Source organism: Macaca mulatta, chromosome 2 (genome assembly GCF_049350105.2).
Source record: "Macaca mulatta isolate MMU2019108-1 chromosome 2, T2T-MMU8v2.0, whole genome shotgun sequence".
Taxonomy (NCBI): domain Eukaryota; kingdom Metazoa; phylum Chordata; class Mammalia; order Primates; family Cercopithecidae; genus Macaca; species Macaca mulatta.
Genome location: NC_133407.1, coordinates 116830897 through 116844775, shown reverse-complemented (window position 1 = coordinate 116844775; position 13879 = coordinate 116830897). Strand labels below are relative to the sequence as shown.

Here is a 13879-nt window from a genome sequence, read left to right as displayed (position 1 = left end):
GGAGCAGTTGTCTCCATGGAGCTGGAATGTGCCACCCTCCCAGCACGTGGATGAGTTCTTGTTCACCTTCCTGTGAACTTCCATGTGTTCCGCTGTCCAGAAGCTCCTGAACCCCGTCCTCTTGAGCCTTTCTTGGACATTTCATTGGATACACATGATTGACAGCCTTGTGGAAATGTGATTAGACCAAAAGTATATGATCTAATGCTAATTGACTGAGTGGGGAAACCCAGCAAGACCTGTGTGTCCTTACTCTTCTTGGCATCTCTGTGAAGCTCACTGTCTGCTGTAAGGGCAGACCCTTGAAACCCTTTGAAAGCTCTGTGCCTTCCAACTCTGTGGCCCTTAGGACAGAGGCTCCCTAAGGGAGAGGCCTCAATTTCCCCATCTGCCTAACGGGACTCATCCTTATCACTCTGCACCCACTCTGATCTTCCCTTCTCATGGGTATGGGACAGAACCCCTTCTCATGGGTATGGGACAGAACCCCTTCTCATGGGGGTCTAATGACCTATAATTACACGAGGTTGGTGAGATAACTTATTTATGGCCAGCTCCAAGACAGACCGGCAGGAGAAGATCCTGCCAGGGGAGAGAAAGGAGCAGGTGAAAGGAAGGTAGGCGAAGGCCTGAGAGACTGTTTCTGGGCTCTGTTCCTGAGGCCTAAAGCACCCCAATGGTATAACAAGGGTTTGGGGGAGTTCTAAGTCAGGGACCCATATATGCGTATCATAATATCACAGGCCCCATTCATGTGGAACCTCAAGAGGAGAGGAAGCTGCCCTGAGGTCCCTGGAGCCCCAGGTGGTGGGGAGGGACAATTTTATTTCCATTACTCCTAGATCCCCAGAGCCATGGTGAGTTCTGTGCCATTGTCAGAGACCAGAGTGGGTGCAGAGTGATAAGGATGAGTCCCATTAGGCAGATCAAGAAATTGAGGCCACTCGCTTAGGAAGCCACTGTCCTAAGGGCCACAGAGTTGGAAGGCACAGAGCTTTCTTTTTTTTTTTTTTTTTTTTTTTTTTTGAGATGGAGTCTCGCTCTGTCGCCCAGGCTGGAGTGCAGTGGCCGGATCTCAGCTCACTGCAAGCTCCGCCTCCCGGGTTCACGCCATTCTCCTGCCTCAGCCTCCGGAGTAGTTGGGACTACAGGCGCCCACCACCGCGCCCGGCTAGTTTTCTGTATTTTTTAGTAGAGACGGGGTTTCACCGTGTTAGCCAGGATGGTCTCGATCTCCTGACCTCGTGATCCGCCCGTCTTGGCCTCCCAAAGTGCTGGGATTACAGGCTTGAGCCACCGCGCCCGGCCAAGGCACAGAGCTTTCAAAGGGTTTCAAGGGTTTGCCCTTTTTCCAGACAGTGAGCAGCCTGAGGGCAGAGGTGGCACCTGCCAGGCCTCTGAGGGTGGCACACTCTGGGGACCCCCTCCAATCCTAGCCCGTAGTCCTCACCAGCCAGACACCATAGGGCCAGCCTCTGCGGAGCCAGGTGCTATGGGATGCCATACTTAGGGTCAGATTGGGCATCTGGGGGTCAGGCCAGCAGAGGAGCACCTGGAGGTGAGCTGGGGGACTCACTCAAATTCAGTCCATTGCCTCATGACTCAGAGCTCTCTGAGTATGGGCAATGCAGGGAGGACATAGAGGACACAGGGCGGCCACTGGTGTCTCTTGGCCGTCTCAGGGTTTTAGCTCCCTGCCCAGACACCCATTTGAGGGTCTTGCCTTTATCTTTCCTCTGTCAAATGGAGCTTCTTCCTCTGTAAAATAGGCATTGTAGGCAGTATGTACCTCACTGGCCAAGTGTGGTGGGCGGATTGAATGAAACAGTGTCTGTGATGAAAGTCCCTCCCTAATCCCACTCTGGAGAGCCTCATCCCTCTGGGGACCATGGGTTCTGATAACAGTAGTGGTGGGTGCCCCTGTCCCTACAGACCTGGAAGCAAACCCAATAATCTCCCTAAGAGTCGGCAGTGTTTCTAGGCCCTAATAATTTGTAAAGGGTCTTCCCCTAGTAATTTCTCAGTTATCATCACCTGGCACTGTCATGGCTACCACTATCCTACTCTCATTTTCAATAATCCCCCTCCCCTGTGCAGGGCTCTAAAGCCCTGAGTGTTTGGGCATGGTGGCTTATGCCTGTAATCCGGCACTTTGGGAGGCAGAGGAGGGCAGATGGCTTGAGCCTAGGAGTTTCAGACCTGCTTGGGTAAAGTGGTAAAACCCCATCTCTACAAAACATACAAAAATTAGCCGGGCGTGGTAGTGTGTACCTATGGTCTCAGCTACTTTTGAGGCTGAGGCAGAAGGATCACTTGAGCCCAGGAGGCTGAGACTGCAGGGAGCTGTAATCACTCCACTGTACTCCAGCCTGGGTGACTGTGGGTGACCCAGTCTCAAAGAAAAAACATTTTTTAATTATTAAAAAAAAATAGGGCCGGGTGCGGTGGCTCACGCCTGTAACCCCAGCACTTTGGGAGGCCAAGGTGGGAGGATCACCTGAGGTCGGGAGTTCGAGACCAGCCTGACCAACATGGAGAAACCCCATCTCTACTAAATATACAAAATTAGTTAGGCGTGGTGGCCCATGCTTGTAATCCCAGCTACTCGGGAGGCTGAGGCAGGAGAATTGCTTGAACTCAGGAGGCGGAGGTTGTGGTGAGCCGAGATTGCGCCACTGCACTCCAGCCTGGGCAACAAGAGCGAAACTCAGTCTCAAAATAATAGTAAAGTCCTGCAATCTCTTGGGCCTGGGGTTGGTCGGCTGGGGTCAAGCCTGGCACCCACCAGCCTTGCGACCTTGATTGCCCTTGCCAAGCCTCAGTTTGTCATCTCTAAAATGGGATTAGCTGTGACAATTCCACGGAGGACTGTGTGGAGGAGGGAGACTGAGAGGCCTTCGAGTCAGGAGCCAAGCCTTGAACCTTGAGTTGTTCGTTGTGTTATTATTGGTGTGTGTGGTTAACTGCTAACCTCGCAGTCCGCAGCGGCCCAGCGCCTAGCCGGGCAGCGGAGGGGAGCGGGCAGGCGGGGGCCCCAGGCGGGGCGGGGCCGAAGGCCTGGGGTGATCCGAGCCCCGCCTCCTCCCCCTGCCCCGCCTCTCCCCTCCCCGCCCCGCCCCGCCCGGCGTCTTAACGCGCCCCCGCCGGGCGCCCGGTCTCGGCAGCAGCCTGTAGCCGCTGGAGCCGCCGCTACCTCTGCGTGTCCGCGTGTGCGCCCGGTCCCCGCCCGCCGCACCATGGAGGGCTACCACAAGCCTGACCAGCAGAAGCTGCAAGCCCTGAAGGACACGGCCAACCGCCTGCGCATCAGCTCCATCCAGGCCACCACGGCGGCGGGCTCTGGGTGAGTGTGCGGCGTCGGCCGGGAGCGCGGCTCGGGCGGGGCCGGGGTGGTCTGCAGCGGCCAGAGTCGCCGCGGGCTCTGGGTCGCGCTGCGCGATGCCAAGACGAGGAAGGTGGCCCGGGCGCCGTCGGAGGGCGGAGACGCGCCTCGCAGGGCCCCGGGCTGCAGGCGGCTTCCGCTGCGTCGCGCTCTCGCCCTACTGCCCGGGCTCGGCCGCGTGGGCCTCTGGTCCTCCGTGCGCCTCAGGCCGGCTCTGCCCCACGCTGTTCGCGGGCCTCGCCGCTGCACGGTGGCGCGGGGGATGGGCTCGCAACTCGCCAAGTCTCCTCTAGGGCGATGCCGGGAAGGCCACCATTATTGCTATTCTAGAGAACGCGGCCCTCTTTAACTCTCCCCACCACCTGGCTGTATGGACGCCGCCGGGAGTATTCTCCCTTCCAGATGGGGAAACGGAGGCTCCGAGTTAGTCAGCTGCCCAAAGTTACACAGGGAGATCTGGCATTTGAGCGCCAGCAGTCCGACTCTAGAGAGCCTGTTTTTTTAACTCCTCTTGCAGGAGACTCGGGGGCCTGGCCTCCCCACTTCAGACTACGCTCCCCTACCCCTGTCTCCTGCCACCCGTGGGTTGGGTCTGAGTTTGGAGCAGGGAGCTGCTGATAAGCCAAGCAGCGGCGGGGCTGATTGGGGAAAGAGGAAAGGAGGACGGTGCACGTGGGTGCAGAACCCTGGCATCCTTTGTAAAAAGGAGGTCTAAGCTTTGACCTGGGGCGGGAGGAGGCGGAGGGGAAGGAGACTGAGAAGGCTGAGCGCCGGAAGGACGGAGTTCCAGGGCCCTAGCGCCGGGAGTGAAGTCCTGGGGTAGGGCCAGCCACCAGGTTCTGTATCTCCGAGGCAGGAGCTGGCGTGCCCATGCCCCAAGATCCTTCCCAGGCCAGCCCTTTTGGCCCAGAATGTGGACAAAGGCAGTTGCTGATCCAAAGGAGCCTCCTCTTCTGTAGCGGAGACAGGGATAATTAATGAAGGCCACCGTTCATGCAGCTGGAGGTGTCCACTGGGGGTGGGTGAGGGGGTCAGCCGGTGAATTACTTCAGAGCCTGCTTCCCGCACTGTAATGCGGGGACAGTAACGGTACTTACCACGCTGGGTGGTTTCAAGGACTCCACTGCTCTACTTGGAGGCTGCTGTGAGGCCACAGTGCCAGCAGTGTGCCGGGCTCATGACAGGGTTGTGAGGGCTGCGTGGTGGATAATTTCCCGGGACCTTCCCAAACGAGCTCTGTGTTTCAGACAGACAAGATTCTGGCTTCTGGCCAATTTCATTCAGGATATATTATTAAGAAATAAATCTATTCACCTTTCTGGGTGGATACTTATTCACTCTTTGTGCCTTTAAGACACCCTGTTCTCAGAAGGGATTAGATGTCTTTCGAAAGCCCTTCCCCCACCCACTCCCCCACCCACTCCCTTGCACACTTTGGACCTGTTAGTTCTCCTAGGTTTGTATCAGTCTTACCACTTATGTGGGGTATCCCCTGCCTGGGCAGGGGCCTGGCTTACTCTCAGCTCCCCCTTTGCCAGCCTGGCACACGGTAGCTCTGCACACCTTGTGTTGCTTGTTTGGTACTGTTGGACCTGCTGCCTTCGGCCGTTTCAGGGGGTCTGAGGTCTAGCTGGAGAGAGGCAGCAATTAGCCAACTAAGTAGTATTGCACATCTGAGCATCTTACAGGGCTAGATAAAACATGCAGATGTTTACAGGGTTCCTGAGCTCCCCAGTAGGTATCTGGTATGACACAGCATGATCATTCGTTGCATCCTGAGAATAACCCTGTGAGATAGATTGTGTTGTATTCACATTTTATAGATGGGGACACAGGCTAGTGTGTTAAGTTATTTGCCCAAGCTAGTAATAGGTGGCCGTTCCATACTGTCTGGTTGGGGCTCACGCTGTCAGGAATGCTTCTTGGCAGGGCATGGTGGTTCATGCCTGTAATCACAGCACTTTGGGAGGTCGAGGTGGGAGGATTGCTGGAGCCCAGGAGTTCCAGATCAACCTGGGCAACACAGTGAGACCCCATAACTTAAAAAAAATTTTTTTTTTTTAAATTTTGAGATGGATTCTTGCTCTATCGCCAGGCTAGAGTGCAGTGGTGCAATCTCGGCTCACTGCAACCTCTGCCTCCTGGGTTCAAGTGATTCTTCTGCCTTAGCCTCCCGAGTAGCTGAGACTACAGGTCCCTGCCACCGCACTGGCTAATTTTTGTATTTTTAGTGGAGACGGGGTTTCACCATCTTGGCCAGGCTGGTCTCTAACTCCTGACCTCAGGTAATCCACCCGGCTTGGCATCCCAAAGTGCTAGGATTACGGGCATGAGCCACCACCCCTGGCCAAAATTTTTTTTTTAATTGGCTAGGTGTGGTGATGTGTACCTGTAGTCCCAGCTACATGGGAGGCTGAGGCAGAGGATCGCTTGAGCCCAGGAGGTTGAGGCTGTAGTGAGCCTTGAACATGCCACCACACTTCAGTATGGGTGACAGAGTGAGACCCTGTCTCCAAAAGAAAAAAAGAAAAACCAAGAAAAGAAAAATAGTTGGGCATGGTGTTACATGGCTGTAATGCCAGCACTCTGGGAGGCCAAGGCGGGAAGTTCGCTTGAGGCCAGGAGTTCAAGACCAGCCTGGGTAACATAGCAAGACCCTGTCTCCAAAAATAAATAATGGTTCAGCCAGGCGCAGTGGCTCATGCCTGTAATCCCAGCACTTTGAGAGGCGTAGGTGAGTGGATCACCTGAAGGTCAGGAGATCGAGACCAGCTTGGCCAACATGGTAAAACCCTGTCCCTACTAAAATACAAAAAATTAGCCGGGCATGGTGGGGAGCACCTGTAATCCCAGCTACCCAGGAGGCTGAGGCAGGAGAATTACTTGAACCCGGGAGGCAGAGGTTGCAGTGAGCTGAGATTGCACCATTGCACTCCGGCCTGGGCAACATAAGTGAAACTTCTTCTGAAAAAAAAGGAATGCCTCTTGGGCAAGTGGTCTGTGCCAGGCTAGAGAATGGTGAAAAAGGTGAAGGGGAAGGCCAGGTACAGCCGTGGTGGATATTAGTCAGCTTGAAAGGCACTTGGAGAGAAATAAGATTTACCAATGTAGGGTGCTCCAAAAGAGCGGAGTGTCAAGTGGGTCTCCTAGTTCTTTGTTAGACAAGGTCTGATTTCCTCACCGCCTTTACTCCTCCGGAAACATACTGTGGTGACTGTGAGTTACACCATGTTTACATTGTAATACCTTGGAGGGAGAAGCTCACTGAACTCAAAAAGTATCCATTTGCAAAAGAAAAAAAGATTATGTAAAATACAGTAACTGTGTGTGTGTATGTATATGTTTAAAATATGCAAAAAAGGAGGGAAAATTTATTTTTCAGAAGGAAATAACATTGCTATGCAACCCATATTTTGAAAGGTGTGTGCCAAGAGTATGTGTGTGTACACACACAAAAGCTAATCAAGGAAGACTTGAGACACAGGCAGTGTTCTGTTTCTGGTCCCCAGATGTTTATCTTGAGGCCCACTGTTCCCTCACTGCAATGAGGCATAGAGTGAAGGCTCAGTCCGGAAGCCCTGGCCCAATCTGGGCTGTAGTCACAGTTAAAGTGACAATTTGTCAGAATGTCCCCTTTTCTGGGGGAGTTCACAGGACTTTGATCCAGTCCTTTTTCTGTTTTCTTTTTTAAAGACAGTGTCTTGCTCTGTCACCCACCAGGTCTGGAGTACAGAGGCACAGCCATGGCTCCCTGCAGTCTTGAACTCCTAGGCCATAGCAATCCTGCCCCACCCTTCTGGGTAGTTGGAACCACAGGCATGTGCTACCATGTCTAGCTTTGGTCCAGTCTTTTGCTGGCCACTTACTGAGACAGGATTCGTACGTTCTGTCAGTGAGGACCCAGGCTCGTTTCTCGAGAGCTTTCCCATTCCTGTGCCATCACTGACCTGTGTGCAGTGAATCTCACCAGGCCCAGGAAGCAGGGACACTGGCCTCTGTCAGGAGTTGGGCCTGGAGGTGAAGGGGCAGGCCTCACAGAAGGCTTTTGTTGAGGCAGCACCCACAGTGGCCAGAGCTTCTCTGGGGTCATCTCCTTCCATGGGCTGAAGGAATTGTGGCAAGGGTTCAGCTCATCCTGAATTTAAAAAAAACAAAACCCCAATGGCCTTGTCAGAAGTGACCTGGATGCTGAGGCTGGTGGCAAAGATTTCTCAGTTCTCACTTACCAGGGCCAGATGGTAGTGTTATCCAAACAGTACAAGTGTCATCTGAGGACTCCATCACAGTCAGGCCTGATTCAAAAGGGAAGGTGGTCTCTGCTTTCCACAAGTCCCCCAGGGTTTCTGACCCACAGCTTTGGGGAGGGTAATGTCTGGCCAGGCCTGGCTGGTGGACACAGGAGATGAGTCTAACCCTGGCTCTGTTCCTAGTGGCTGTGCCTTTGACAGAAAGGCCCTTCCGGCCAGGTGCGGTGGCTCATGCCTGTAATCACAGCATTTTGCAAGGCCAGGGTGGGAGGATTGCTTGAGCCTGGGAGTTCAGGACCAACCTGGGCAACATAGTGAGACCTCATCTCTACAAAAGAAAGAAAAAGCTGTGCATGTGCCTGTAGTCCCAGCTACTTGGGAGGCTGAGGTGTGAGGATCACTTGAGCTCAGGAGTTCAAGGCTGCAGTGAGCTATGATCATGGCTCTGCACTCCAGCCTGGACAGCAGCAAAACCCTGGCTCTTAAAGAAACAAAACAAAAAAACCTTTCTATCTCAGGGTCTCAGTTTCCTAGGCTGGAATGCTGTGGCATGATCTCTGCTCACTGCAGCCTCCGCCTCCTGGGCTCAAATGATCCTCTCACCTCAGCCTCCCAAGTAACTGAGACCCCAGGCATGAGCCACCGTGTCTTGGCTAATTTTTGTATTTTTTTGTAGAGTTGAGGTTTTGTCATTTTGCCCAGGCCGGTCTCAAACTCCTGGGCTTAAGCGATCCACCTGCCTCGGCTTCCCTAGAGTGCTGGGATTACAGGCCATTTTCTCCATCTTGAAAGGAGAGGTTCATGGATAGGTGATTTCTTTTTTTTTTTTTTTTTTTTTTTTTGAGACGGAGTCTCGCTCTGTCGCCCAGGCTGGAGTGCAGTGGCCAGATCTCAGCTCACTGCAAGCTCCGCCTCCCGGGTTCCCGCCATTCTCCTGCCTCAGCCTCCCGAGTAGCTGGGACCACAGGCGCCGCCACCTCGCCTGGCTAATTTTTTGTGTTTTTAGTAGAGACGGGGTTTCACCGTGTTAGCCAGGATGGTCTCGATCTCCTGACCTTGTGATCCGCCCGTCTCGGCCTCCCAAAGTGCTGGGATTACAGGCTTGAGCCACCGCGCCCGGCCTGGATAGGTGATTTCAAACTGGGTGCCTCAGGAGTGGGGCTGGGGATGGAGTGAGTGGGCTCTGGGGTCCCACCACCCGCTATTGCTGATTTTACATCCTGGTGCTCTCTGTGCCCTTGAAGTGGCTGGGATTATATCCCAGTTTACCCAGCTCTGCCATCGGGGTGCTTTGGCTGAAGGCTTGAGGGCCTCCTGGGGTCTCTGGCCCCATGTGACCCCGCCTCTCTGGGCCTGTTTCTCTTTTTGGGCTGCCTCAGAACCCATCCTGGCCCTGACGCAAGAGCATGGCGGTTGAGATTGCCCCAGCAGCAGCATTTCCCCACTCAGTGTGAAGACACTGGCCGCCTTGGGGTGGCTTGGTTCTCTGCCGGAGTGACCTGTCCTCTGCAGAGCTGGTGGTCGGTGTTTTAAGAAACTGAAAGCGAAGTACAGCACCTGGTTAGGATCTGGCTGAGACTTTCTCGTGGCTTCCTATGGACTCTAACTGATCTCCAACCCCTGCTGTGGCTCTGATCCCTCAACATTCATTGCCTCTTGAGGCAGGCTTGTTGTCACTGTCGCCTAGTTCCACAAAATCAGGAACTCCCTTCTTGCCACAGACCAATTATCTGCCTTGGGTGTTGGGGACACTCCTAGAGGTCAGGGACCTGCACAGAGCTGGGTCCTCAGGCAGGCTCTGCTCCTGCCCTGAATGGCGAGGCAAGGTAGGGGAGAGAGGATGAGCTGGGAGCTGGGGTGAGCCCATCTGCAGATCGGTGTTGCTCAGAAGTCAGTTGCATTTGTGCACTGGGTGGAATCTCCGAGGACTGCACAGCTGGAAGGGAAGTGTGGACGCCCAAGAGCTTCCTCTACTGAGCTCTCCTAGCACCTTTTTCTTCCATTTATTTATTTGTTTGTTTGACAGTCTCGCTCTGTCGCCCAGGCTGGAGTGCAGTGGGGCGGCAATCTTGGCTCGCTGCAACCTCCACCTCCAAGGTTCAAGCAGTTCTCCTGCCTCACTCTCCCAAGTAGCTGGGATTACAGGTGTATGCCACCACCACCCAGCTAATTTTTGCATTTTCAGTAGGGATGGGGTTTCACCATGTTGGCCAGGCTGGTCTCAAATTTCTGACCTCAGGTAATCCTCCTGCCAGCCTTGGCCTCCCAAAGTGTTGGGATTACAGGTGTGAGCCACTGCTCCAGGACCTTTCTTTTTTAAAAACAAATTTTTAGGCCAGGTGTGATGGCTCAAGCCTGTAATCCCAGCACTTTGGGAGGCCAAGGTGGGTGGACCATTTGAGGTCAGGAGTTCAAGACCAGCCCGGCCAATATGATGAAACCCTGTCTCTACTACAAATACAAAAAAATGAGTCGGGCATGGTAGCAGGCACCTGTAATCCCAGCTACTCGAGAGGCTGAGGCACGAGAATCACTTGAACCTGGGAGGCGGAGGTTGCAGTGAGCCAAGATTGCACCACTACACTCTAGCCTGGGTGACAGAGTGAGAACTTGTCTCATAAATAAATAAATAAATATATAAATAACAATAAAAACAAATTTTTAGCAGCTTGATTAAGGTATAACTGGCGTATCATAACATTGTAAGTGATTTTAATGAATTTGCAGAGATTTACTACAAAAATTTACCACATCTCTTTTTTTTTTTTTTTTTTTTTGAGACGGAGTCTCACTGTGTCTCCCAGGCTGGAGTGCAGTGGCGTGATCTCGGCTCACTGCAAGCTCCGCCTCCCGGGTTCACGCCATTCTCCCGCCTCAGCCTCCCAAGTAGCTGAGACTACAGGCGCCCGCCACCACGCCCGGCTAGTTTTTTGTATTTTTAGTAGAGACGGGGTTTCACCATGTTAGCCAGGATAGTCTCGATCTCCTGACCTCGTGATCCACCCGCCTTGGCTTCCCAAAGTGCTGGGATTACAGGCTTGAGCCACCGCGCCCGGCCAACCACATCTCTTAAAAGATCTCTTCTGGACATTTGCTGTCACTCCCCATTTCCACCCCCAGTCCTGGGCAACCACTAATCTAATTCTCTTTCTCTAAATTTAGCTCTTCTAGACATTTCATGTAAATGCAATTATACAGAATGAGTTCTTTTGCGTCTGGCCTCTTAGCATAATTTTTAGAGGGTCATCCATGTTGTAACATGAATCAGTACTTAGTTCCTTTTTTTGGGGGGTGGGGGGCAGGATCTCCACTGTGTCCCCAAGCTGGAGTGCAATGGCTCAGTCATGCCACACTGCAGCCTCGACCTCCTGGGATCAAGTAGTCTTCCCACCTCAGCCTCCTGAGTAGCTGGGAGGCACTCACCACTATACATAGCTAATTTTTAAAATTACTTGTAGAGACAGGGTATGTTGCTGAGCCTGGTCTCAAATTCTGGGCTCAAATCATCTTCCTGCCTCCGCCTCTCAAAGTGCTGGAATTACAGGCATGAGCCACCACGCCCAGCCCTTCATTTGTTTTTATGGCTGAATATTCTGTTGTGTGGACATACTACATTTTGTTTATCCATTCACCAGTTTTTTTCTTAGCATTTTGCTCTTATCCTAGCTCTGCTGCTGGCAGGCTGTGTGACTTTAGGCAAGTCACTTACTTCCTGTGGACCTTAGTTCTAATATTTACCGAGCAATTGCTAATTTCTATGCACGGTCACGGTGCCATGTTCTATACACACACACTACATCATTCAGTCAGATTCTTCTTTTACCTCAGTTTGATAGTGAGGAAACTGAGGCTCAGAGAGGTTACAGTCCCAGGGTGACTAGGATACATCATGTATTCATTTGTGCACTCAGTTTGTCCCTGGTACTCTTCAAGCCTACGGATACAACAGTGAAAGGCCCAAAGCTCTGTCCTCAGGGAGTTTGTATTGCAGTAGGGTAGACAGGCAATAATCACCTAATGTCAGGTGGCAAGCATGAGTGAGGGGAAGAAGAGCTATTTTAGATAGTGTGGTCAGGGAGGGCTTCTTGGAGGAGGTGACATGGGGCAGAGATCTGAAGAAACAACCTGAGGTCTGGAGCCAGAGGTTCCTTCCGGGCAGAAGCCAGCTCAGGTAGTTCAGGACACAGGAAGAACAAGAACTGCTTCTGATGTTCAGTTCCACCCTGACATCCTGGGATTCTCTCCTGAGTTTTTTTTGTGTTTTTTTTTTTTTTTTTAATTTTTTTTATTTTTATTTTTTTTTTTTGAGGCGGAGTCTGTTGCCCAGGCTGGAGTACGGTGGTGTGATCTCGGCTCGCTGCAGCCTCTGCCTCCCAGGTTCAAACAACTCTCCTGCCTTAGCCTCCCGAGTAAAGTAGCTGCGACTAGTGGCCCCCACCACCATGCCCAGCTAATTTTTGTATTTTTGTAGAGACAGGGTTTTGCCATGTTGGTCAGGCCAGTCTTGAACTCCTGACCTCAGATGCCTCAGGTGAGCCATAGCCCCTGGCCTCTTCTAAATTTTTCTTTTTTTTTTTTCTTGTCTCCCAGGCTGGAGTGCAACGGTGAGATCTATGCTCACTGCAACCTTTGCCTCCCAGGTTCAAGCGATTCTCCTGCCTCATTCTCCCGAGTAGCTGGGATTACAGGCACCCACCACCATGTCCAGCTAATTATTGTATTTTTAGTAGAGGGGGGTTTCACCATGTTGGCCAAGCTGGTCTCGCTCCTGACCTCAGGTGATCCACCTGCCTCGGTGTCCCAATGTGCTGGGATTATAGGCATGAGCCACCTGAATTTTTTTTTTTTAAAAGAAGTATATGCATAAAAAATAAGATAAATGATATACTCCTGTCATGAATAATGAACCTGTGTGTAGCTACTCCCAGGATTAAGAACTAGTACATTGCAGTGATTTTTGGAACTACAGTGGATCCCTCCCTCCTCATCTTCCCTTCCCCTGAGAAAGAACTATACCCTGAATTTTTTATCATTCTATTGTTTTCCTTTTTTTTTTTTTTTTTTTTTTTTTTTGGAGATGGAGTTTCACTCTTGTTGTCCAGGCTGGAGTGCAATGGCGCCATCTCAGCTCACTGCAATCTCTGCCTCCTGGGTTCAAATGATTCTCCTGTCTCAGCCTCCCAAGTAGTTGGGATTACAGGCATGTGCCACCATGCCCGGCTAATTTTTTTTTTTTTGGTAGAGATGGGGTTTCTCCATGTTGGTCAGGCTGGTCTCGAACTCCCAACCTTAGGTGATCCACCCGCCTTGGCTCCCAAAGTGCTGGGGTTACAGGCTTGAGCCACTGCGCCTGGCCTGTTTTCCTTGTAGTATATACAAAAAGACTTGTACATAAATCAATATGGTCTTCTTTGTTAAACAGATCCTTCTGTACTGTGCTTTTTTCACACTATATTTGGGAGAGAATATTGATACTGGATTTGTGAAGTATAACTCACTCATTCTTACTGCTGTGTAGTATCCCATTATATTAATATACTCCAGTTAACCCCGTCTATTGATAGACATATGAATGAGTTCCAGGTCTTGCAATTGCAAACAATGTGGGGCAGCCCTGTTTGTGTTTCCTTTGTTTTTTTTGTTTTTTCTTTTTCTGAGATGGAGTCTCACTCTGTCACCAAGTCTGGAGTGCAATAACACGATCTTGGTTCACTGCAACCTCTGCCTCCTGGATTCAAGTGATTCTCCTGCCTCAGCTTCCCAAGTAGCTGGGATTACAGGTGCCTGCCCCCACACCCGGCTAATTTTTGTATTATTAGTAGGTACGGGGTTTCATCATGTTGGCCAGGCTGGTCTCGAACTTCTGACCTTAGTTGATCTGCCCACCTCAGCCTCCCAGAGCACTGGGATTACAGGCGTGAGCCACTGTCCCTGGCCTGTATGTGTTTCCTGTAGAGTGTGTGAAACATGTGTGTAGATTTCACGGTACGTTCCTACTGGTGAAGTTGCTAGGAGTTAAGGAGTGTGCATCTTCGGCCTTCGGCTACTGATCTGGTTTAATTCTTAAAAGATTGCTTAGGTTCTGTATTTCTTCTTGAGTCAGTTTTGGTAAATTATTGTCATTATTATTATTATTTTTTAGACAGAGTTTCGCTCTGTTGACCAGGCTGGAGTGCAGTGGCGTGATCTTGGCTCATTGCAACCCACGCCTCCCAGGTTCAAGCTATTCTCCTGCCTCATGAGTAGCTGG

At 51.7% G+C, this 13879-nt stretch overlaps 1 protein-coding gene and 1 long non-coding RNA gene across 7 annotated transcripts in view; one reads left to right on the top strand and one right to left on the bottom strand.

Moving 5' to 3' along the window:
• Nucleotides 1-3133: 3133 nt before the first annotated feature.
• LOC144339244 (uncharacterized) lies at nucleotides 3134-6683 on the bottom strand. Its single transcript, XR_013414069.1, has 2 exons — nucleotides 6308-6683; nucleotides 3134-5478 (listed from the first exon to the last, which is right to left on the bottom strand). It is a non-coding gene; the product is annotated as an uncharacterized LOC144339244 (long non-coding RNA).
• The window catches only part of TKT (transketolase), a 31793-nt gene continuing 21070 nt past the window's right edge, over nucleotides 3157-13879 (top strand). For all 6 annotated transcript variants that reach the window (XR_013414068.1, XM_077993149.1, XM_015130690.3 and 3 more), the window contains exon 1: nucleotides 3157-3343. Coding sequence is in view for 3 of the 6 variants with exons in the window: in XM_077993149.1 (XP_077849275.1) it covers nucleotides 3237-3343 (107 nt within the window). In the remaining 3 variants the exon portion in view is untranslated. The remainder of the gene's footprint in view (nucleotides 3344-13879) is intronic.